This window comes from Lytechinus variegatus, chromosome 1 (genome assembly GCF_018143015.1).
Source record: "Lytechinus variegatus isolate NC3 chromosome 1, Lvar_3.0, whole genome shotgun sequence".
In the NCBI taxonomy this organism is placed as follows: Eukaryota; Metazoa; Echinodermata; class Echinoidea; order Temnopleuroida; family Toxopneustidae; genus Lytechinus; species Lytechinus variegatus.
Window position 1 is genome coordinate 24202643 of NC_054740.1, and position 23661 is coordinate 24226303.

The 23661-nt window shown below is 35.7% G+C and overlaps 1 protein-coding gene across 1 annotated transcript in view; it reads left to right on the forward strand.

The window, feature by feature from the left end:
* LOC121409677 (cholecystokinin receptor type A-like) overlaps positions 1 to 23661 on the forward strand; it is a 66418-nt gene that overhangs the window by 20228 nt on the left and 22529 nt on the right. The window contains exon 2 of the mRNA XM_041601589.1: positions 7892 to 9230. Coding sequence (XP_041457523.1) covers positions 8867 to 9230 — 364 coding nt within the window. The 5' untranslated portion in view covers positions 7892 to 8866. The remainder of the gene's footprint in view (positions 1 to 7891; positions 9231 to 23661) is intronic.

Genomic DNA, 23661 nt, shown 5'->3' on the forward strand with positions numbered 1-23661 from the left:
CCAGTTTGGAATCAAACCGATGCTCTTTTAATACTAATTGGTGTTGTACAAACACCTATCTGGCGTTAGACCAAAACGAAACTGGTGTTGTTTAACACTTCTCTGGTGTGGACTTATATAGATTCCGGGCTGGTGTTAAATCAACGCCAGAGTTTTTGCAGTGTAGAGTAACACAGGTTGATCGCTTGTTCTTCCGAATTCCACCACTGACCGCTCGAAATATCTTCTGTTTCGGGATGAGGATCTTGTATCCGTGCTCCAACAAGAGCAGTGGAAACGGGAGAGTTTAATGATGAGATGCGGAGGCGGGCTGGCTTTGTTTCCTCGTAATGAAAAAACTGAGAGCCTTGGATGCAAAAGAGATGGAGAGGGGTGGAGGGAGCGAAAAAAATAACCGACAGAAGAACAAGCTTAAAAGAGTACAGAAAACGAGAGTGTTTCGTTAATCAAAAGGGCGACCTTGCATCGATTTGATTGGCTTTATCAGTGGTCTCATTTATAGCAATTTAAATTATCGTGAATAGCTTTTTCAGGGTAGTATCACTGAGGTCAGTGAATGAAATCGATGAGCAAATATAAGAAAGAAATATGGACTCGTATTAATGGGATATGATTGCAACACTGCTGCTTTCTGTATTTTTTTTCGAATCACCTACGTTTATTATCTTGAAACAAACAAAACGAACCAAATGGGTTTTGTTTCATTGAGATATTTTTTTGAAGTTACGAGCGACTCCACGGATTACTCGAACTTGCTCTCAGTTACCAATTCTGTGGTACATGGGGCTAAATCTGTTAGCGCAAAAAAGAGTCACTCGTCCTGTATTAAGTCATTCGTAACTTGCAAACATCTTAATGAAACCCCCACCAGGTATGATTGTTGGTGCCGACGAGATTCTGGGGATCTCCCCTTATTGAAATTCTTAAAATCATATGACATGGATTTTTGCATTCATCCAATCTCATATTGCATAACGTCTTTGGCGTTTTTTTTTTTTTTTTTTTTTTGGGGGGGGGCCACTTTGCAAAAGTACAGCATTTGTTGTACTTTAAGAAATAATTATAAACTTGTTGATATTTCATTGTGATCGTTAGCACTATTTCTAAGGTACATGTATTATGAGAGGTATGCTTTTTAAAGAGCACAGTGACCCCGGTAATCAAGTATAAGTACTTTCGTCACCTTTCGTATAACTGAAAAATTTTATGAAAATGTACTCAGCTTTCGAAGGAGGAGTGGCAATGTAAATGCTAATGTAGAGACCACTTTGTATATACCACATGTATACGGTACCCGTACCATGATATTTGATCCGGCTACAATTGCTCCTCTGTGAATACAAAACACTTCAATGCTCGTCATTTTTTACTTATCCATTGGGTAAACTTCAAAGTCCTATAGACGCATGATATTGCATATTTATATACTTCATATGATAATAGGGCTTTAAAAACGTAACTCTACGTTTTAAAGAGGAGAAAAGTGACATAGACTTCAATAAACTTGGGAATGATCCAACTAAAGACAGGTAACCATTTGTCAAATTTTAGAGCGATATTGCAGCACGAAAAAGCCCGACTAGCGGGCAACTTATGTAAAAAAGAAAAAAAGAAGAAGAAAATAGGAGAAATAACAAGGGAAGTTATCTGGGGTTTTCGACATCCGCCTCCCCTTTTCCGCGTTTAATGATTTCCCTGCTAAAGGGATACTTCAATTCACTGGATGGAGATTTCATATACCTTATATACTAGCCGCGAAAGTCCAGTACATTTAATAAGAATTGCTCATTTATTGCCTGTATGAACTGTTTTTGCTTCTCTTGGTTAACGAGCATGCATTTGATCTACTTTTTAGATAGTCCTTTTTGATCTACAATCAATATTTAGTCCAATTGTCATTTTGTCGACACTACAATTTGTCCAATACCCCCTTAGTTTTATTCCCATTATAGGTGAATGGCTAGATTGTTTGGTTGCCAATTCATATACTTATCATTATTTCATTTTATGAAATGAAGTTTGGATCATAAACATTTCATCTAATCATGTATACCAAGTGGTGGCGAAATGCGTAAAGCCAAACTAGAAATTCGACAAAATGGTTAGGAACTTGTGGTATACGAAGTAAGATTAGACCACGTTGGATGAGACCGAAAAGGGGGTAGACAAATCAGCAATGTAATGTTTCAACGTGTTTGGAGAGCTTTCCCATTTTTCGTAATCCTCACTCGCGTTCCTCCTGCGTTTCTCTCTCGTTTCGCGTTCGTTCAACAAGAAAACACGCTGCGGCACAAATATTGGCTTGCTGCGATGACAGGCAGATCTCAATCTGAAAGGAAAATGTTTTTCTTCCCTCGCTCTGTGTTCTACCGCTGAGGAAGCAAATGTATAAGTATAGCGACCTTGTCTTTTAAAAGGCAGTAAGTCCTTATCTGTGCCAGACATCGTTTCAGATAGAATATGTATACCAAGCACAAGTGCACGGTACGTTTCTTTCAAAAGTATGAGAAGTGTTGAGTAAAGGCCCCCTCACACCTAACCGAATTGCCTGAAATATGCCTTGCGATGGCTGGCGAAAGGCATTTAAAGAGAAAATCGTTATCAATGGTAACTAATGGTAAATCACATTTACCCTTCGTGTTTGGGTTCGTATATCTTCTGAACGAACAGCTGCGATTATTCAAATTCGCATCTCTTATTTAGTCTGCGGCAATCGTTCGTGTGTTTTTGTAGCGCATAGTCCCTCTTCGCGCTTTTGGCAATCTGGACCGATCTCGAAAGAATCCATAACGAAGGAACACGATGACACAACGAACGAGATTGCCTGATTTATTCCCTCGTCTTCGTTTCTAATCGCACGCCATATCAAACCATTGCTCACTGTTCCTTGGTCTTATTGGGTTAAATCAACCCTTCGCTCGCCTTCGGCAGCAATTTTCTCAAAGAGGTGAACCGAAAAATCGATATCCTTTGCATGTCATATTTATCTTTTACTTACCGATCGTTGATAAAATTTGGCAATAGTTACTGATCGCACGATTTGACGGAAATTTCATTTGTATTCGCGCGCAATTCGTTCATTTTTTCATTCGTCACCCTTCGTCCGCCTACATTCGATCAGGTGTGAGGGGGCTTTTACCAATGATGGTAAATATTGTTAAGAATATGTCTTTGGAGATATGTTTCCATGCCTCTTACACAACACACTGAACATGCTAACGAAGAGTGAATTGTTTGTGTTATAGTACCCCATGTATATACTTTCCATATACTTTTTAAAGTTAATATGTGTGTAGTTAAACGTTAAGTGTAATTCCCGATGAAGATGTATGAAGATTACACCGATCGACAACTGAAAGCCTGAAACCAATTTTTAAAGATCTCAAAATGGTACTCAATTCCTTTTGGAGCTCAAGTACTCATATATACACATCAGTCATGGGCCGTGCAAGATGGGGGAAAGATTATGATTGACGACAGGGAAACACAAACAGGACGACATTCATGTTGAGCGCAGTGACATAAAGAGCTAAAAATCCGAGACGGGGTTTGTTATTGCTACCAATGTTTAGCCAAGTTCCCCATCCCTGTAATCGACAAACAAAGGGGATGGAAAGGCAGGATGTAGCGGTAATGGTGATGAGAAAGATGGGAGATTTAAGGGGAGGAGAAGAGGAATGACTGTTAGCATATTTGCAGTGAGACCAGACCAAAAAGGATTGTAAATTGACCATTTCTGATTGCGAAGATATTGATTAGTTGGGTATCAAGCTGTGTATACGACTTGGACGGGTAAAAAGGTAGAAGTGTGGCAAAACATGCAGAAAGCCATACCTTTGATTAGGAAACATTTCTTTTTTTCGCAAATAAAAAAGTGAAAGGGGGAAAATAAAGAAAGAGGAAATAAAACATAAAATGATTTAAATACAAAATTATTTACTAAAAACTGCGTACAAATCTATCTCAAAACTGAATTTTGACATTCAAAAGGTCATTTTTTGCTTGCTCTCGATAAGCTCTCTCGCGCTTAATTCTTGTGTCCCATATATCATGTTGTTGTCGCCTTTTTTCGACTTATTGATCCACTGCCTAATCGTTACAGATATTTCTAGCAACGCATAATCAGAATTTCAATGTACAGCAAACAGATTAACCCGATCGTAAAACTACAAATTGATCACGTGTTCACTATCCGTGTTGAAATTTAACCACATTTTATTGTGTAGTGAAAACATTTCGTTGCTATCTTCAGTTTAGACACAAAATGTGAAAATATGCCTAAATGTATATGCGTTTCTTATTTTATTAAGATCAATGCATTTAATGACGACTACAAATCTAAACAGTGCAATAACATGCTACTTTGAAACAACATGAATGTATCCCTTAAAATGACATTTGTTTTTACATCCCTCCAATTTCTTTTCACATTACATGCTGATGTACTTAAAAAAATAAATGTGATAACATTATGCGATTTAATTTGAGTCCACCAGATTCTAAATGAAATCGAAATATAACAATATCAGTACGTTAGTAACAACTCTCTCTACTAAGCATTGGTAAATTCAAACCCTTGATTCACGTGATAAGTGGAATATGAAATGAATAACATTGCATGAATTAAATTGAAATTTGTTTTTATATTCTCCAATCTTTATCACACTTACTATTTATAAATCACGCTATTGTTCTTCGAAAAAAAATGTGATAACGATATGCAATGTAATTTGAACCCAGTAGATTCTGAAAGAAATATAAATATAACAATACCATTACGTCACTACATACTCTCTCGTGTAAATAAGTAAATTCAAACCCTTGATTTGCGTGATAAGTCGAATAAAAAATGAACAAAATTCCCCTTCTCTCTTCCTATTTTAGCGACAAGTGATTGCTGTATGCATTTATTTTTTCTTTAGTTTTTACAGTAAAAGCATATTGATATAGTCTCGGTTTTAATGGTTAATTTACTTTTCTTAAAAATTCCATCGCTTTAAAGAAAGAATTAAAATAATTCCCCCACCCCGGGTACTCATATTTTTTCCCACTTTGAACGCATAAAGACTTTTAGTGGACTCCTCTATAACATTCTCACCACTTGTAACAAAAAACAAAATCAACAATTTTGATGGACCCGCTCACGCCCTGATAGTGGTGAATGGATGGAATAATCCCCGGTGAAAAAATAACCTTCATTTGATTTGGAAGTGAACATAGCCTTTCTCTCGCTGAATAAAGTGTGTTTCGGGAAAATGAATAGCATTGTATTCGCCTCTGTATAGCGCGAAGAAAGCCAGGGGAAATTTCATATTTTCTCTCTTTGCAAAGTCCATTTCTTGCGTGTATTTACAGTATTCATCGTGATGTGTTGCCATGGGAACGTAATCTTTTGACTGAGTAGACGTGCGCATTTTCAGGTAATTTCTCTTCTGAGGTGACTCGATATAAAGTCGATTATCATTCACGCTAAGAACCGATGTCAAGACGAAATCGTTAAAAATTGCCAAGTTTTTGTACATGCACGTATTATAAAAGGAGATGAAATTTCGCCCTGGAGCCAGTTTCAAAGAGCTGTTAAGCTAGATTCGGCTTAACAAATGAACGTAGGAAGTCCTTTGGGTTTCTCAAGTACTCTACGTCTCGTTTAGCTTAATAACGTTTATGCTGGTGTTATTAATCAACGAATCATTCAGACATGTACGTGGAAAGTATTTTATTTACCACGAACATTTACTTGATGAAAATAAAGTCGACAAAAGGGATTCTGATCACCATTTGACACTTAGCATGGTAATCATGATAGTAATTATTCCTTAAAGTCATGATTAACTGCAGGTAGATTTATGAAACACCTCGAGGAACAAAAAAAAACCCCACTTAGCTACGCTTTGTGGCAAGTAACCCATCCTCTTGTCACAAACGTATTTCAGATGGTAACACTGATTTAGAAAGTGTAAAGATCGCGGTGTTAAAAACAACTCGAATATGCGTTCGAAGGGGCCAACAACATCATGCCACAAATACGCCTACACTGTTGGGTTTGAAGAGAATACAACTATGCTGTTAATACAGGAATCAGAATGTGTTCTATTAACAAAATAAGTGTAGAACGACAACCATGAATTTAACACTGGTGTATATTTTAAAACCATTACTTTGCAGAGCACTCTCTAAAAAACTCTTTAAAACACCCTCCGATTAACACGACTCCGTGAAAACTGACTCTATTTATCTACCGAAGAACAAAGGTGTTCTTATTTTTTTTATAAATATGCCTTCACCGTGACACATGGTGGTGTTAAGATAACAAATAGAATCTGTTTTAATATCATCAATGGGTAGAACGAATGACATGACCATAAAAATAGTGTAAAATCCTTGATGTGCTCCCCTCAGGACACTGAATGGTCACTGGTGTATTTTTACACCGCTGTTTTACAGTACAAATTCGTGCATTACTTTATGAACAATTTTATTAAACACCGTTTGAATAATATGATTCAATGAAAACAACTGACTCTGTTCATATCTACTGAAGATCACATGTGCCCATGTGCCTTGTTTTGTTTCATAAATAGACCTATCTACATCGTAGATTTTTAACACCCGATGGCAATAAAATAGCAACAATAAATGCTATTATAACACCGTGGGTTTATAACGACTACCATGAAATTTTAAATCATGGTATTCTTAAAACACTGGTGTAAAATGCTTGATATAGTCCCCTTAAAACGCTGAATGATCACTGAACACCTCTGCATTGTTGCAGAGTACAAAGTTATACATAACTTTATAAAACACCCTCCGATTAACAATAGTCTATGAAAACTGACTCTGTTCAGATCTACCTAAGATCAAAGGTGTCTTTTCTTTATCATTAGGCCTACACCGTGACACGTAGTGGTGTTAAGATAGCAAGCAGAATGTGTTATGATAACAACATGGGTGTTGTAGGAACGCTGTGAGTTTAAAACTGGTGAAAAAAAGCTTGATGGGGTTCCCTCAGAACATCGAATGGTCACTGGTGTATTCTAACACCATTGCTTTGCGTGCAAAATTATACATGACGTCATGAAACACGCTATGATTGACATGAGTCCATGAAAACACCATACTCTGTTCACAGAGTAGACCCCCCCCCCCTCCGAAGAGAAGATTGCAACGACCTAGTGCATGGCGTGTATATCGTTTCCAGAATCCCTTTCCATTAAAGTAACTAGTAATAACTATGATAACGTTGTCATCGAATAGAAAATACCATGGAGACTGTAGGATACAGTGTTCGAAAGCTAATCAAAATCAATGATTTCATGAAAGATGCCATTATATGCCAAAGTAAGAATGACTTTTAAGCACAAGGGGACATTTCATAAAGCTGTTCGTAAGTCGAGAGCGAATTTAAGAACGACCAATGATCCTTTCTTGCGCGCTAAACCATCGCCAATGAACATTTTGGTGTATACAATTTACCACAAAAAGGGTCAGCGGTTGTTCTTAAAGTCGCTCTTAAGAACAGCTTTATGAAACACCCAGCCGGTTGTTCATGGTGGGATTTTGGGGTGCTGAACTACATCGATTCTTAACAATCGAGCTCAATGAATTCTTGTGTGGTTGTGCAATTTAATAATCGTGCTTGCCTTAATCGACTCAATACTTCATTTATCAGAATACTCAAAGTGCTCTATTAATATAACAGCAAAAACTATATTAATCCACAGCAAAGAATTATGATTATATTCCCATCGATTCATGCACCATCGTAATGGCTTGATATCCAAAAGATTACAGGTGAAGCGCAATGTTGTGAAACCCATTCATGAATATTTGTGAAGTAATGATTGCATTGATGAGACTATGATTGAATATCATCTCTTCTTTCTTACAGGCCAACGAATGACTGCTACTGATGCCCGCCTAGCATCATTATAACCAATCGAAGGACGTGAGATCAGCATAATAACAATCCACCACTCTGCGTTCCTGTCGTCCAAGGTACGTCTAGCGCATGCGCACCGCCGAGAGTATCGCTAGTGGTCGATAGCAACGTTGACGTGGTCGTCTGCTCTGGAATAAAATGCGATTGTGAAAGCCCGCGTAAACCCATTCACCGTCAAACTTCAGAACGACTCGGGGAGATTGTCTTTGGTTGAGGTACGTGGTGGATGAGTGGTATTTTATACTTTGATGAGCGAGCGGTACACGACTGGAAGTGCAGTTGTCTCCCTTAGCGTTTAAGGGGGCCACTCGTTTGCTTGTATTGGAACGGACTTTGGGTTGAATATCACCCTGTCAGATTGGCGGTGAACTTCTCCCAGCGTTCGTAGTGATTTGATACTATTGATCCATAGTTGCGTCATTAATACGTCACGTTTCATCAAAGCTCATGTTGATGGCCCTTCTTTTGTGTCGTTTCTTTACCGGGAGCAGTCTCCGGAGCTTGTTTGCTTTAATCATTTATCACCGCTACTGAAGAAGCTGCCCGGTGGGGCAAAATCTCGGAACGGATTTTATAAGTGAAAACGTTATCAACCTGGATGCACCGTTCTCTCCCGGCTCTCTATTTATTTGGAAGCTATGGTGAATATCTCCACTGTGGATCACTCGAACAAATGAAATTTGAATTATCTGGAAATTGAACAACTTCTCCAGTAGCGAGTCAATATAATTTCAATTTGTTATCGACCAGAGAATCTAAAGAGACAGCGATCCCCCGTGACCGCGGGACTCGCCCGGAACCCTAAGTTTTTACTTCTTTTTGTCTTGCTGAGCTGTGAGCTACTTCTGAAGCTATTTGAGGATAAAACAGTTCCATTCTTGTTGGGAAAGTGATACATCAACGAGAGAGGATTTGATACCAATCATGGTTAATGACACAGCGGACCTGTCCACTGGGGGCATGGCGACGGACTGGGACGGGGGAAGTTTGGCGTCGACGACCCAGAAACCTTTCGATAACGTTCCCAAGAACCAGTCGGTGAACATGTATCTCCTCATCTGTATATACGTGATCATCTTCCTACTCGCCGTCATCGGCAACATCCTCGTCATCGTCACGCTCGTCCAGAACAAACGCATGCGCACTGTGACAAACATATTCTTGTTGAGCCTCTCGGTCAGTGACCTTTTATTCGCGATTCTTTGCATGCCGTTCACTCTCGTTGGGAACATTCTGCAGCGGTTTATATTCGGGGAAGGAATTTGCAAGATCATACCCTATTTTCAAGGTAAGTCACTGTTAAAATTAAACTCATTCTGCCGAATCGAATTCGCTTGGTATACATCATGAGATCGGAGTCAACCGTATTTCGAGTCAAAATCACTATTATATTTGTATCACTGTTAAGCAGGATGGTGTGTAATCAATGATTAATAAGCTCATTTCGAGTAAAAATAAACAGAGAAGCCTTTTGACTCGGATGGGTTTGATTTACAGATATCGTAATTTCACTTTATTCAATTTTTGGTCTTTAGAAATAGAGAGTGATTTTTTTGTTGTTGTCGTAAGTCGTAACATCACATCGGATTTTGATAATTATTCTATCGTCTGTATCAATCTTTCTGTCTCGGAAACTACATAATTATGATAATAGAATGTATCAGTTTCGTTATTAATGTACACAAAAACATGAATTTAAAGATTTGAACTACAAGAGTCTAAATCTTGAATTTGATTATCTGATGTACATGAACTGTCTAAAATTTTGAACATATATATCTTTGGTTGATTATGAACATTTCATGAATAAAATATATTTTAAAGAACAAGTCCACCCCAACAAAAAAGCTTATTTGAATAAAAAGAGAAAACCAAACAAGCATAATGAAAATTTAATCAAAATCGGATGTAAAAACTGTAAAACAACTAATGTCGTTTACATTTTGGGCAATATTGCTTAAAATACTGCCTTGTATTTAAACAAACATTGCAAACAATAATTATTTTTAAATAATCTTTTCAATTTTTCAAAATTCTTGATAGACGCGTACCTATTTCACGCCACATGACCGGCTTTATAAATCATTAAAATATTACTTAACTTAAACAATAATTTAAGCGTTGCTTAAAACTTATTTGACTGTGTGCATTTTTATATCGACACGAATTCATCCCTCATAATGCGAGTATCGACGAAATCGAAATTAATACTTAAATAACGTTAAGTTGGCCACTCATCTCTTCACCAGCCAATCAAAATTTTCATGACAAAATATTTGCAATACAAATGTTGATGGGGGGGGGGGGGGCGCATTCAATGCTCGTATTCAGCAATTATTCAGACATTGTCTCATTTTGCAGCTTGGCAAATTGCATTCTCTCAACTTCTCCCAATTTGAATAATTGCAACCATCCGCCGAATAAAGTGTAATTTGATTCTAACTTATACCTCCGCTTACAGGTGCACGCTACATCAGTAACATATATATGAAGAAAGCTTAGAAGTATTCAGAATCTACTTCATTTACAGCGTTCTCAACGGAACCCAATTACGATCGATGATTTGCTACATGTAAAATTTAATATGCAATTATAGGAGCCGCTACCGTAGATTCATGAAAGTTAATTTCATAAATGCATGCAAAGATTAATATCCATGAATAAAATACGTCCACCTTGTGCAATTTCAGGATGGCGTAACTGGTATTTCTTGATTGTTAACTCTTGAATACAGGGAATATGGTGACACAATGCGTTCTATGATTTCATAAAGATAATTTCAGTTATTGATGAAATTTGCTACAAGCAATACTTAATTTGATACATCCATGTACATTAATCGAAAATTATGCATCCTTTGGTATAATGGTACTCGTGTTTCCAGTGACTTTGGGCTTTTTCACACGTGAATCGTGAATCACCATTGTAACGATAATTGCAATTCGTCTTTAGAATCATCGGACCAGTCCTGTCACACGAAAAATTAATACCGTATATAGCTTGAGCTACACTTAACTGGAATAATCTCCGGAGTAGAATTTGAATTCATGCTTGTGATTAGCGTTCGTGATTCTAGTTTGGTTTCATACACTGTAAAAACTGTGGTGTTAAAACTGACACTAATTGGTGTTAATAGAGAACCACATCCTGAGGTGTTAAAATAACACCCTAGAGATTGAACATAACACCAAAGAGTGTAAATGTAACTACCATATGTGTCATAATAACATCTATAGGTGTAAAACTAACACCACCAATTTAACACCGGTGTAAAATAACTGGTGTGGTCCTCTATGTACACCGGTTAACACCACAGTTTTTGCTGTGTACCTGCTAAAATTCGCCATTAGCCTTATTTTTCAGTGCATGGAATCATTTAAATAACGAGTTTTTTTTACCGTGTGAAGGGGAGGTTTGTACCGTGATGTTTGATTATAAAGGAGAAATTGTAAATTAATCATTCCTCTGTTTGTACCGCTGAAATCGAAGCCACTCGAGTAGTAGGTTTGGATGCAATTGCAATGGTAATTCTGAAGCAGCCACGTCTATTACTGCTAATGCATGTTTATCACTATAGTGATAACAGTATTTCAGTCATTATTGATTTGTGTAAGTTTACTCAAATCGAGCAATTCTGGAATCTATACTTCATGATGATGAAATGCTCAAAATACACATCCGTTGCTTATCCTGGCATGTAATGTTTAAGAGAGATGGAAGGAATATTTGCATTTTTTTCCTTATTGATCAAGTTGATTGATATCTTTAATTTGTCGAGCTTTCAAGACATAACAGTTAAAAGGTAGAGCAAGATATAAGCGAAATAACTTAAGAATGTATATGAACAATATTCGTACAAATTTTCATATAATCGTAATCCTCCTTTTGTTTTTTGCTCAAAATTGATTCATAGCCATCTATTGGCACACGAAAATTTTCAACACGGTAGAAAAAAAAGGAAAAAAAATCATCCTCAGAAATGTAAAAAAGGGGGAAATGCATATCGCTTTAAACAGGATCTATTATCATGATTAAAAACATGGGAGATAGTACTTCCGATAGTTAATACCGTTGGATATCTTAGACTGATTTCGTTAAGTTTGTAGCTTTCCTTATAAAAAAAATTATCCAATGTTGAATTAACAATGCAATCATTGAAATTGTATATTTCGATGATTACTCTACATGTAGATTGACTATACAGTATAAGCAAACAGTCTTAAAACAGGGACACCGATATTAATTGACCTACACTCTTAAAACGGTGGGACAAAAAATGCCCTACTTTTAACCAACCCTGGCCTGGGCAACATACCGTCCACACAACTATTAGAATTTGTCCAAACTTGGTAATAAAAACTAATAATTGGGTAATAAATTTGCTCAATTGGATAATAATTGCCAAGAATTGCCTAGAATTACCTTGAATATTACCCAACACAGTGGAGGGTAAGTCGCTCAACATGTTGTCAAAAGACAAGACGGATATAAGTGCATAAAAAGATCCAACGCCTCGTCGAAATTTATGCAATAGTTACCTAACGTTTGTTGGGCAGGATTCTAATTTCGTTAGAATTACGAAACAAAGACGTGATGCATTGCCTAAAGCAGTTTGTAAATGGGTGATGTATTTTTTTTTCAAATGGTTTGGGAGCAGCATTGAGGGGAAGTTTAAGAAACATGTCCATGTCTAGGGCTCCGTTACACAAAGGTTTGCAATCAATTGCTAAATACCGGGCTATATACCAATGACCAATCAAGATCATCGTTGCATGCACACTCTGATTAAAATGTTGACCGGAAACCAATCAGTGCGGCTATTTCATATTCGCAATTCATCTCAGACCCCTGTGTTACGGAGCCCAGATGCTTTCTTTTCCTAGCCTCCCTTCTATCTACATTTTTAAACCCTTCTGTCTCAGTTTGCGTGGCTGGCGAAATGATATAGTAAACAAGTTGACCTATATTACATTGTAATAAAAAACACAAAAAAAAACACGCCTTTTAAACAAATTAGCACGTAAAGACTGTCACTCTATCAACTATTGTTTAAAATTTCAAGCAAGTTGTTTAAAGAAAGTTTAAACAATGCAAAAAAAGCAATTGATTTTTAAAAAAAGTTTGAACAACTTGTTCTTAGAGTGACAGGCTTAAGCAACGTGCTACTGTGTAGAATATATCATTCATAAAGAAATGACTTTTGCTACATGAATTAAATTATGAATTAAATTCATAAGGTCAGGGGTTATAGGATGATGGAAATGGTTATACAAGGAGTAAAAGTACAATTGTCACCTCGTAAATGTTTCTCGTTTATTTTTATTTTTGGGTCTCATTATTTCTTCATTACATGATGTGATACCTTGGTCTAATTTATGAGGAGCGTCGCAAATTTATTTTTTTTTAAAAGTTTCAACGCATATTTGCAAATAAAATCGCGATACGAGAATATATTTTATTAATGCATATGCATTAGACATTGCTGCTAATATCAAATGGGCTTTTATTGACTCAGTAAACAATAGTTTTATAAGTTTCGTCCAAAAACGATGATGGGATGATACATAAAAGTGCGCACATTCTATTCGGCCCACCAGAGTCTATTATTGTAGTTTTGTTCTTATCGGTCACGTTGGTTAAATAAATTTGAACGCTAATCTATAATGTCTATGGTCAGCTGCCTGCCAAATAAAATGCTGATTAAAATTATTAAACAAGGCTGTTTAAGATATGAACATTACAGCATTTGTTAAAACAGTTTATACAAGTGTTTGAAATATTAATCAGCAAAATTTAATTCCTAATATTCAATTCCCAATACACTGTAAAAATGCTGTTTAAAATTTTAAGCAAGTTATTTAGGTCAGTCACTCTAACACCTATTGTCTAAACTTTTTAAACAATCGTTTATACTTTTTAAATAATTATAAAAAATGAAGCAACTTGTTATAGTGATATGCTTAAATGTGATTCTTTTCACTGTGTAGATTAAGCATTGTCGTTTAAACCCATAACTGTTTAACAACTACGGTATTGAGGTTCATGTAGTAAAATTGCGTTGTGCAAAATTTTGAACAGCTTCATTTTACTGTCAGAAGATCATATACCCTCTTGGCATTTCTAAACAAAATAATAAGGCGTTAAATTGGAATTACACACTCTGACATTCTGACGGATTAAGCTTTAGGATACTCCACATGAGATTAACTATATGGATTAAAGAAAATATTTGAAGCAAATATGGCATGAGTTGTCCCTGACAGCTTGAGGAGATGGGCTTTATTAGGCATTGGAACTAGATTTCCTTTATGCGTTGGCCAAGAGATGAAGGAATACATTTGAAACCTTGGCACTACTGGCCGCTAGAGTCAAGTTTATTGATGTCCATTGGATAAGCGGGAAGTTGTATCGGGTTTCTTCCCTATACATGTAGAGGAATCCAGGGACGCCATCATTCCTGCATGATTAGCCAACAAGAGAGGAAATTATTGCCTTTTCAGTTAAATATTGTTGTTTGAAAAAGAACCGATTTCCGGCAACGTAATGTCATTTTAAACTACTTTCTTCAGAGCTTCTTGCAGCATAATTCCAATATATTTCCTGTATCGTTTTACAGTCTTAAAGGCTTTGGGTGCGTTTTTTTCCGAGAGAGCGTCAAGCAATTCAGGAGTAACCTTAAGATATTTTAATTTCGACGCGGAGCCGTGGACTAAGTAAACACAATGCAAGTGTAGGCACGGATATTAGTGATGGAAGCATACACGAAGCGCCCTTTTGGTTGTTTATAGAAATTTATTATTCTTTATAGCCTCCACCGTGCCCACGCGACACTACTGGAATTGGTTTTGTAAAAAAGGGACACCCAATAGAATACCAAGGGGAAACTCTTCTGGTTATTAGCAGGTGCTATGTTCCTTCTATCATACTTGGACGGAAAATTGTTATAGACTGAAGTGGATATTCAAAAATACAAAATATAGAGTATACCTACGATGGCTAAACGCAATTTTACACTAGCTCAATAGCTAATAGGGGTAAAAAAATGTATGACGCAGTATGTACACTCGAGGGATGGGATGGGTTATGGTCGTAGAAAAGGGATATGTAAAGGAAAAAGTAGTGCGTAATTGCCGATACGCTCTTTAAAGTGCTGATTAAGAAATTACACAATAGATGATAAAAATGTAACTTTTGTACGTCTCTTGGGTAAGGAATTATTGGTAAGGGTAACGTTTCATGGGCAAATGGGTGGATCTCGGCCAAATGAAGCGTCAATGTTTACCACCATTTGCGTTAGTATTCTTACCCAATACACCCTCTCTTAAAAGTATAACCTACGTACGGAACGTTGGCTTAACGTATTCTAAGTTTGCGTGTGGGTGAGCGGTAGCAGCTGCCTAATGAAAACGGGAAATCTGATTGTATGCTAATAACAATTGACATTCCAGAATCTCCATATACATACTAGTAGCAGGGAAATAGTTGAAGTACCATGAAACAAACATGTCGGACGTTCCGGGGGACGTTCCAACTTCTCCATCATCAGGCCAACGCATCGTCCCCTCCCCAGGCCTGTCTGGATGCCCATCATCATCACCGGAATACAGGGGGCGCTGGATGCCAGTGAGTGGCGCATCTAAACACAGAATTGGATGACGAAGCTAGTGGTTACCTTTGACAGATTCACAGTGTTGTACGAGACCTATAGGGCGCCCCCTGCCACCATATTATTAAAATGAGAATAAAAAGATAAAGGAAGAGGAAAGAGTATATATGAGTGGTCTTGGCCACGTAAGCCTATGTAAATTCAATTGAGAAAAACAAAATGCAACGAAACATATAGGTAATTGTAGTTTGTAGCTGTAGTTGTTTATAAATATATACGTGTATAAAATATTTGTATCCAAAGGAACTGTTGCCGCGCTAGCGCCATATTATGAGCGTCTCTGGACGGTGTGTGCGCTCAATAAAACATCACTATTATTAATATTATTATCATTATTACAATTATTATTATTATCATCTCCGTATGGAGAAGGGAATGATCCCACAAATAACATGTTCAAATAAGTAAATAAATGCATATATGCATAGGAGAAGTTATTGGTAGATCCGGGTTTTTTCCAAGGGTGGGAAGAGCGAGCTCTAACATATCTAATTGGATCATAATGAAAAACACTCCAAAATTATACACTTAAAAAGAAAATGCTAACTTACTTTTATGGTAGTACTAGGCTCTGTGTATAGCAGATGCGACGTCGTATTCTAAAAATCAATACACAAATCTCTCAAATTTCTTTATCATTTTAATGATGTGTGTGCTATTATTTTGAAAGGTGCAGAGTCTTAGAAATGATAGAATGGTGAAGGTACGTACACGCTAAAACACTGAGTAAAACTTTACCCAATATTGGTTAGAAAGGGAACATGCATGTTTGCTAGGTATTTTTGTTACCCCATATTGGGCTATTTCAACGCAACATTGTGTAAAATTTACAACATATTGGGTATCTTTTTACCCAACCAACATGCATGTTCCCATTTTACCCAATATTTGATAAACCCTTCTTTAGAGTGTAAAGCGTGATAAAATCACCCTAATATATTGATATAAGATGTATATGGGAGGAGAAAGATCGAGAAGGGGAGGGGGCTGGCATCAAATAGTTTCGTTTTACACTCTAAAAATTCGAATGTGAAATCAACATTTGAAAGGTTGGAGGAGTAAAAACAACTTTTTCCAAATGTTACATCCACCCTTGTATAAGGCTGAATCCAACATTTTGAGTGTTGGGTAGAACCATTTAAAGTGGTAAATGCAACATTTAGAAATTGTCGTCACGCACTCCTCCAACCTTTCAAATATTAAGTTAACATTTTTTTTAGAGTGTACATTGTGAAATAATCATGTGTCATCCTTCATCTTTCAGTTTCACTGTCGATCTGTTGAGAGAGAAAAGACATAGCAATCGAATTTCACTATTGGAATAGTATTTTAAGCGAAACTCTCATAACTTATGTTTGGATAATCAATTTTTTTCTTACTTTTTCTATCAAAAAGGTATACCATTCGCGGGGATTCGTGTCAGTTTTTACTCCACTATAGTATACAGTTGCATGGCATCTGGTTATCGGGGGAAAATGTCCTTCAAAATGGATGGATAAAGATTCAATTTTTTAGGGGTTAATTATCAGATTGTTTGAAAGATGTATAATCCATCGCGCGTTCATGTGCTTATCTACAAGTAATTTCCGTTTCATCAAGATATCTTTTTTTTAGGAAAAGAAGTCATTATCGTGAAGGGCTCAATAAGATATCCATTCGTAGGCGTAATGTAGTCTAAAAAAATGAAGAAATTAAAATAAATCTTATCAAGTTTTGTTCGCTTTATATTTCCATGCAAAGAATTGATAGGAAGGGATTGAAGAATAGAAAGAAAACGTATATATATATATATATATATATATATATATATATATATAGTGCGTGATGTTCTCAAAGCCAGGCATGCAAGCAAAAAGATGATTTTGTAATGTATTCTGCTCGTGTTGGGGTAAATAATCACGCTGAGTCTCGGTAATTACAAGGTATGGAGATGAGAAAGGATTATTCGTGATTTACGTGGATATGAATTGTACATTCTAATTGAATGCGATGATTTTCAATACCGAAAAGGAGAAGGGTAGCGGCAACCAAAAAATAATTTAGTCACAAAGTTTGTCAGTCTGTGATAACAGAAGAAATATCAAATAAAGAAGAGGCCAATCAAAAGGGGGTAACGAAACAAGAACGAAATTTCTTTTACGACACGCAATTATTGGAAAGATTCGGGGGACCCTACGAAAAAAAGAAGAGAAGATGGAAAATTCAGACAACAATGATCTGCGCATGCTCGGTCTTAGATTTCTTTATTCGTGACCATGCTCTGTCCTAAGATTTCTTCAGTATAGTGAGCACGCGCTTACTGGTTTTCCTTCTCGCTGTTTTCACTAATAAAAGACCTGACTTTTTAAATAATCAAAGGGGATTTTGATCAACCAATTTTGTATTAGAGAAGAATACGATCGAAACTCCTAAGATAATAATGAAACTAAAATCGAAAGAAAATTTGCTTCAACCGAATTTGTATTAGTGAATACGATCTACAACCCTAAGATGTGAAGATGAGAGTGTGGGGTAGGACTGAGGGGGTGAAGGCATTGGGATATGGATTAGAATAAAAGAGTCGTGGATAAACGATGCGTACTTATCAGATTTAAACATTATAGAGAAATTAATATAGAATATATTGGACAAAATAAACAGGACAAAGTTTGAATGAACAACTCGATGACGGTGGAAAATGTCTAAGATGGGAGGGGGGGGGATTTCCCTCAATGTTTCACAAACGACATAAGAGAAATAGAAAGATAAACTAAGAAAAGGAAAGAGTGAAATAGAAATATATTATTTATCTATTTACTTGTTTTTTAATAATAGGTCAAAACCTAACAAAAAATAGATTTTGTTTTAAAAAGATCTTTTTTGCTTGCTCGACTCTTTAAAAAAAATTGCTCTATCTGCCATTTGCCATTTTTGCCCCTCAATTTTTCTTTTGCTCATTATGTCACGGTTGGGGGGGAGACAATGAAAGGAGAGAAAGGACAGAGGAGGTGGGAATAGCGTAGACAAGGTACATGTAGGGTGGGGGTAAAACGGAAAGAAAGATGCGTCCATGTCAATCAAACATTTTGATCCATCTTGCGCGTCAATGACAAAAAATCAATATCGGAGGCAAATCACTATCTCCAAATGAGACAGTGCGACAAATTAATGTTTTTTGTTCTTCACCATTTCATTGTTCTATCAAGGCCCTTGCTCGTACGTCATTCATTACCATATCAAAGAATCCAAAGCGTCTGAAAAGTTCAAGTTCGCTATATTTAGTTAGGATTAATCACAAACGTATTGATTTGTCTCTATTAATAATTAAGAGTGATAAAACGTCTATCAAGTGCAAATAATTTATCTCGGAGTCCCAACCTTCCTAGTGACATAGTATCATGATCACAAAACTGCGGAACAATAGTCACGCCAAGTTGTCTTCTTAGAATGATTCATTTTTTTTATATACATATACAGATTTTAACTCTTATTAGTAACATCAAGGTACATTTTGCACTGGTTAACAGTTCTAATTATATAAAGTTTTTAAAAGTTAATAATCTCATTAGACAACCCCAAAACAAATGATACAGAATGGTACGGATACTGAAGTAGCAAGTTCTAGATATAGATTTCATTCTTATTCAAGGGCAACAAAGTTCCGTTAATTATTAATGAATTGGAAATTTTTTTTAGACAAAATAAAATTAATCCACCATTCCCAGCCACTGCTCAAGTTAGGCTACCTATTTTTAACACAAAAAATGGAAAGCTTTAATACAATTGTTAGCAAACCACGAGTTAGAAATGAAAGAATACCGTCATATATAGCATTCCCACCGAAAAAAAATGTTACATACAGTTGAGATTAACGCACGAAGCACGTTCAAGGATTAAAATTATTTTCATGGACAAATCTACGAGGACGGTCGTTAGCATTGAAAATTCCCCCCCCCCTTTATCAATAGTTTTATTTTATTAAATTGCCAGGGAAAGTTTATGACGTCATTAGCATAGGGAGGCCTTGACATGGTAGAACGATAGGCAGAGCTGAGACACGAATGACAATTTTTTAAATTATTTTTCCCTGCAAATCAAACGCATGTTATTTATTCTTCGTTTAATTTCCCTTTTATTACGCGTTCCAATAAAATACACCAATTAATATTCACATGGGTATGCTTGATAAAATAGAAACAATAGTTGAAAATATTCTTTGCTATCAAAGCATATAATTCTGATGGCATTTTCAATCTTTTTTTATAATTCTGTTTTTATTGAAAAATAAAAAGGAAATCACAATGTTTACAAGAATTATTGCATGATTTAAGTACGAAGTCAGCATTTTTTAATAGTTAAGAATGATAACGCATATTGGATGAGCAAATACAAATGCTTCACGATAAATAACGAATGTTCCCCGTTACAACAATGTTTAGCTTTTTTCCTGTTTACATGTTTGCAATTACCAAAACGTTGTTATGATATCAATATCATGTGTTTTTTTTACAATTTATTTGCTAATATTTTGTTTAGTGCGTAAAAAAACGATACGAAACAGCTTATAAACCTCACTTACCATGCCTATAAGCCTCGAGAGGAATTAGGAAAGGGTATATGAAATAGCTATTGATATAAATATTCTCAGGATAATGACTGAGGTATCAGTTGCAGTAAATTAAATCAATTTTACTGGATAATGACAGTGGATACAACGTAGATATTGACAATGCATTCGATGAAGCAGATTTAATTGAGGATAAAGATGTATTGATTACAGAAAACTGCCCGATATCCACTCATGGTTAAATCTTATATAATATTGAAATAAAGATTAAATACCCGCGTGCTCAGCAGTATAGGTTTTTGTCCTCTGTCGTGTATAATGGTGTCTATCGCCAAACGCATATCTTGGCTTCGATGAGCTCTAATTAAAGTATATTTCAAAATATGAAATAAATCATTTCCCTGTGATGCGAAGTAACACGTGATTTATTCAATGATCTTAAAATCTTTCGCCCAAAATAACGAGTAAAACCGTCATGAAAAAACACGACAAGCGTTTGGCATTTCAAGACGCTATGTTACAGCATGTTTATTACAAATGAAATAACAAAAATTGTTTGAAAATATTTTGTTTCAGAAAATGTTTTTTTTTTTCGAAATATTTTACTTGCAAGAATACAGAATGAATGCGTTATTTGGTACCGATATCTTGGGGTCCATAGTAATACATTTATCATATAAATTGACACAAAAAATGACAGCATATGCCCAGGCGACAACCATCTTTTCCCAACTCCCTAATCATATCTTTTACAATCTTGTATTATTGAAATGACTAATCTCGGTGCGTACGTGCATTTAAACATTAACCACGTTAACTTTTGAAGAAAAAAAATCTCAGCAAACAAGCCAAGAAAAATCTTTTTCTAAAAGGGAATTTCATTTTCAGAAGATGAGAGCTGCGGCCTTCTGTAATTTCATTATTTCTTCCCCTTGACTTAAATGATGTTTAACGAAAAAAGATGTAGGTTTATGCACGGAGCATTCTCGCCTCTGGTTTCCAAGCACATAGTCACATAGACACGTATGCGTTAAGTGGTGTGCCGCAGGGCACTGATTAGGGAACATTCATACTTTATGGCGCCATTTATCAAACATGACGACAAAAAAAATATTTCATATATCTTTACGTTCTGTTTTCACTTGGTGTTATAATGTTTCATAAAATTGATTACTGCGAGATGAAATAAATTTAGTGTCTTCAAATCAATGCTGTTAAATTGAGCTTATAACGATAATGCCTTGGCAAGTGAATATCAAAGCGATTGAAGTTCTCATGGGGAAACATTTATACAGAGATTAATCTGGCATAGTAAGAGAAGCTTTTCTAGGTTAATGTATTTTTATAACAATTTTGGCAAGGATGGAAAGATAAGACGTGTCGAATGAAGCATTTTCCTCCCCCTTTTTGAAAGGGAGTGTGAAGGAGACTTAGAAAATAAGAATCGGTATGTGACTAATACTGTTTTCCCAGATTAAACTGATATAATTACGCGATGTCTCGTTTGTTAAGAATGCTATGATTGGAATGGAAATGCAACAGTAATATCTTAATAGTGTACCTTGAAAGAAAATATGTACAGTGTATTCAAGATTCTGTATTCCGTCAAGGTATTAATCTGCTTTATTTTCAAAGAGTGAAATTCAACTCTTATCTGAGAATACATCGTGAGGATAATAAGCACCCCTGCATTTAGAGATGAGAAGGGGTGAGCATGATTTGCAAATCACTTTGAGTGCTACTCCCATCTTGCCACATGAAAGTTGAAACTGAATTTAAATTTCATTTTTCGTATTTTTGTCATAAAAATTACATGTGGTTATTAATAATTCATAACATCGTCAAATCAGCAACAAAACACCTAAGAGGGTTTAAAAAAGCATTTTGTACAAAATGTATTTCTATGGAAATTTGCTAACATTTTCACGAATGCGTTTCTTGAAAATGACTTAAATTTCGTGGTATTCATGCCAATCACAATCACTAACTAGTACCCTTCGTTTTCAGACTTCATAAAACGATCTAAGAACTCTTGTCACTTTTTCGTTTACCCCTGATAATACAGTGATGTGTATCCCCAATAGTAATTCTAATTTTTAATCCACTTAAATGATGTTTTTCCCTATATTCGGCACTCCATGCCAGAAACATGTCTCAAAATCGACTGATATGAATTACTTTAAAAATATTGCCATTTTCAGTCAATGTAATTACTTATCGTTTTTTGTACTTTCTTGTAAGAATACATCCCATGGGTCAACTGTAAGTTATCGCGGATATTAGCACTTAATCGGATTCTAGAAAAAAATGAAAACATATGAAATTAGCCAAATTGACTTTTATTCCTTAGAGAGGAACATGGAATGGTTGGATACATGTTTGTTCATTTAACATGGCATCACAAGTCACTTTTAGTGGCAATTTCCAACTGAATTAAAACAAACTTCTGATATTCTTAGAATGAATACGGATGATATTGGACAAGTGGAATGACTTTCAAGGTCGACTACAGCCCACAAAAATGTTGATTTGAATAAATAGGCAAAAACAAAACTAGCAAAACGCTGAAAATTTCATCAAAATCGGATGTAAAATAAGAAAGTTAGGACATTTTAAAGTTTTCCTTTTTTTCACAAATCAGTGATATGCACAACTCAAATGAGACAGTCGGTAATGTCCTTCGCTCACTATTTCTTTTGTTTTTTCATTGTTTAATTTATACAATATTTCATTTTTTATAGATTTGACAATATGGACCAACTAGACTGAATCATGTAGTATTAAACAATGCTCATTCCACATGTTCAGGGATGAATTCATCGTTGTTTCACTTGACAAGGAGAATAAAAATAGGATATTCCCATTTCATAAAAAAGATACAGAAGAAATAATGAGTGGATGACATCATCAGTCTCCTCATTTGCATACCCAACAGGATGTGCACACAACTGTTTGTGAAATTAAGCAAAACTTTAAAATGTCATAACCTGTTTATTTATTTTACATCCGATTTTGATGAAATTTTCAGTGGTATGTTTGTCGGATATTTTCTTTTAATTCAAATCATTTTTTGTTGGATTAGACTTGTCCTTTAACATTAGATCTTTGTAATTATATAAATCATGTTTATTTGACAATAAAATGGAGGAACAAATGATCCAGGTACTTTGCCAGAGATAGAAGGAAAAATTGTTCTTCCCTGGAAATCGGCAGACTCAAAAGATTTCAAAAAACAAAAATTCTTTGAATAATATTTAATGACGAATGTGATACTTTTTTTGATAGGATAACTAATCCCTCTACGCAAAAATATCAACAGTATTATGCGATCTCTTTATCATTATTATGATGCAGCTAGATAGGACGGTCCATTTCTCAGCAATAACATGCCATATTTATTCCTTTGAATGTTGATTTGCGAACATAAATAATGTAGACGTACACCTCTGACCAAATTGCTCCACTAACTAGTATCACGTGTCGGTTTGGACGATACATGATATAGAC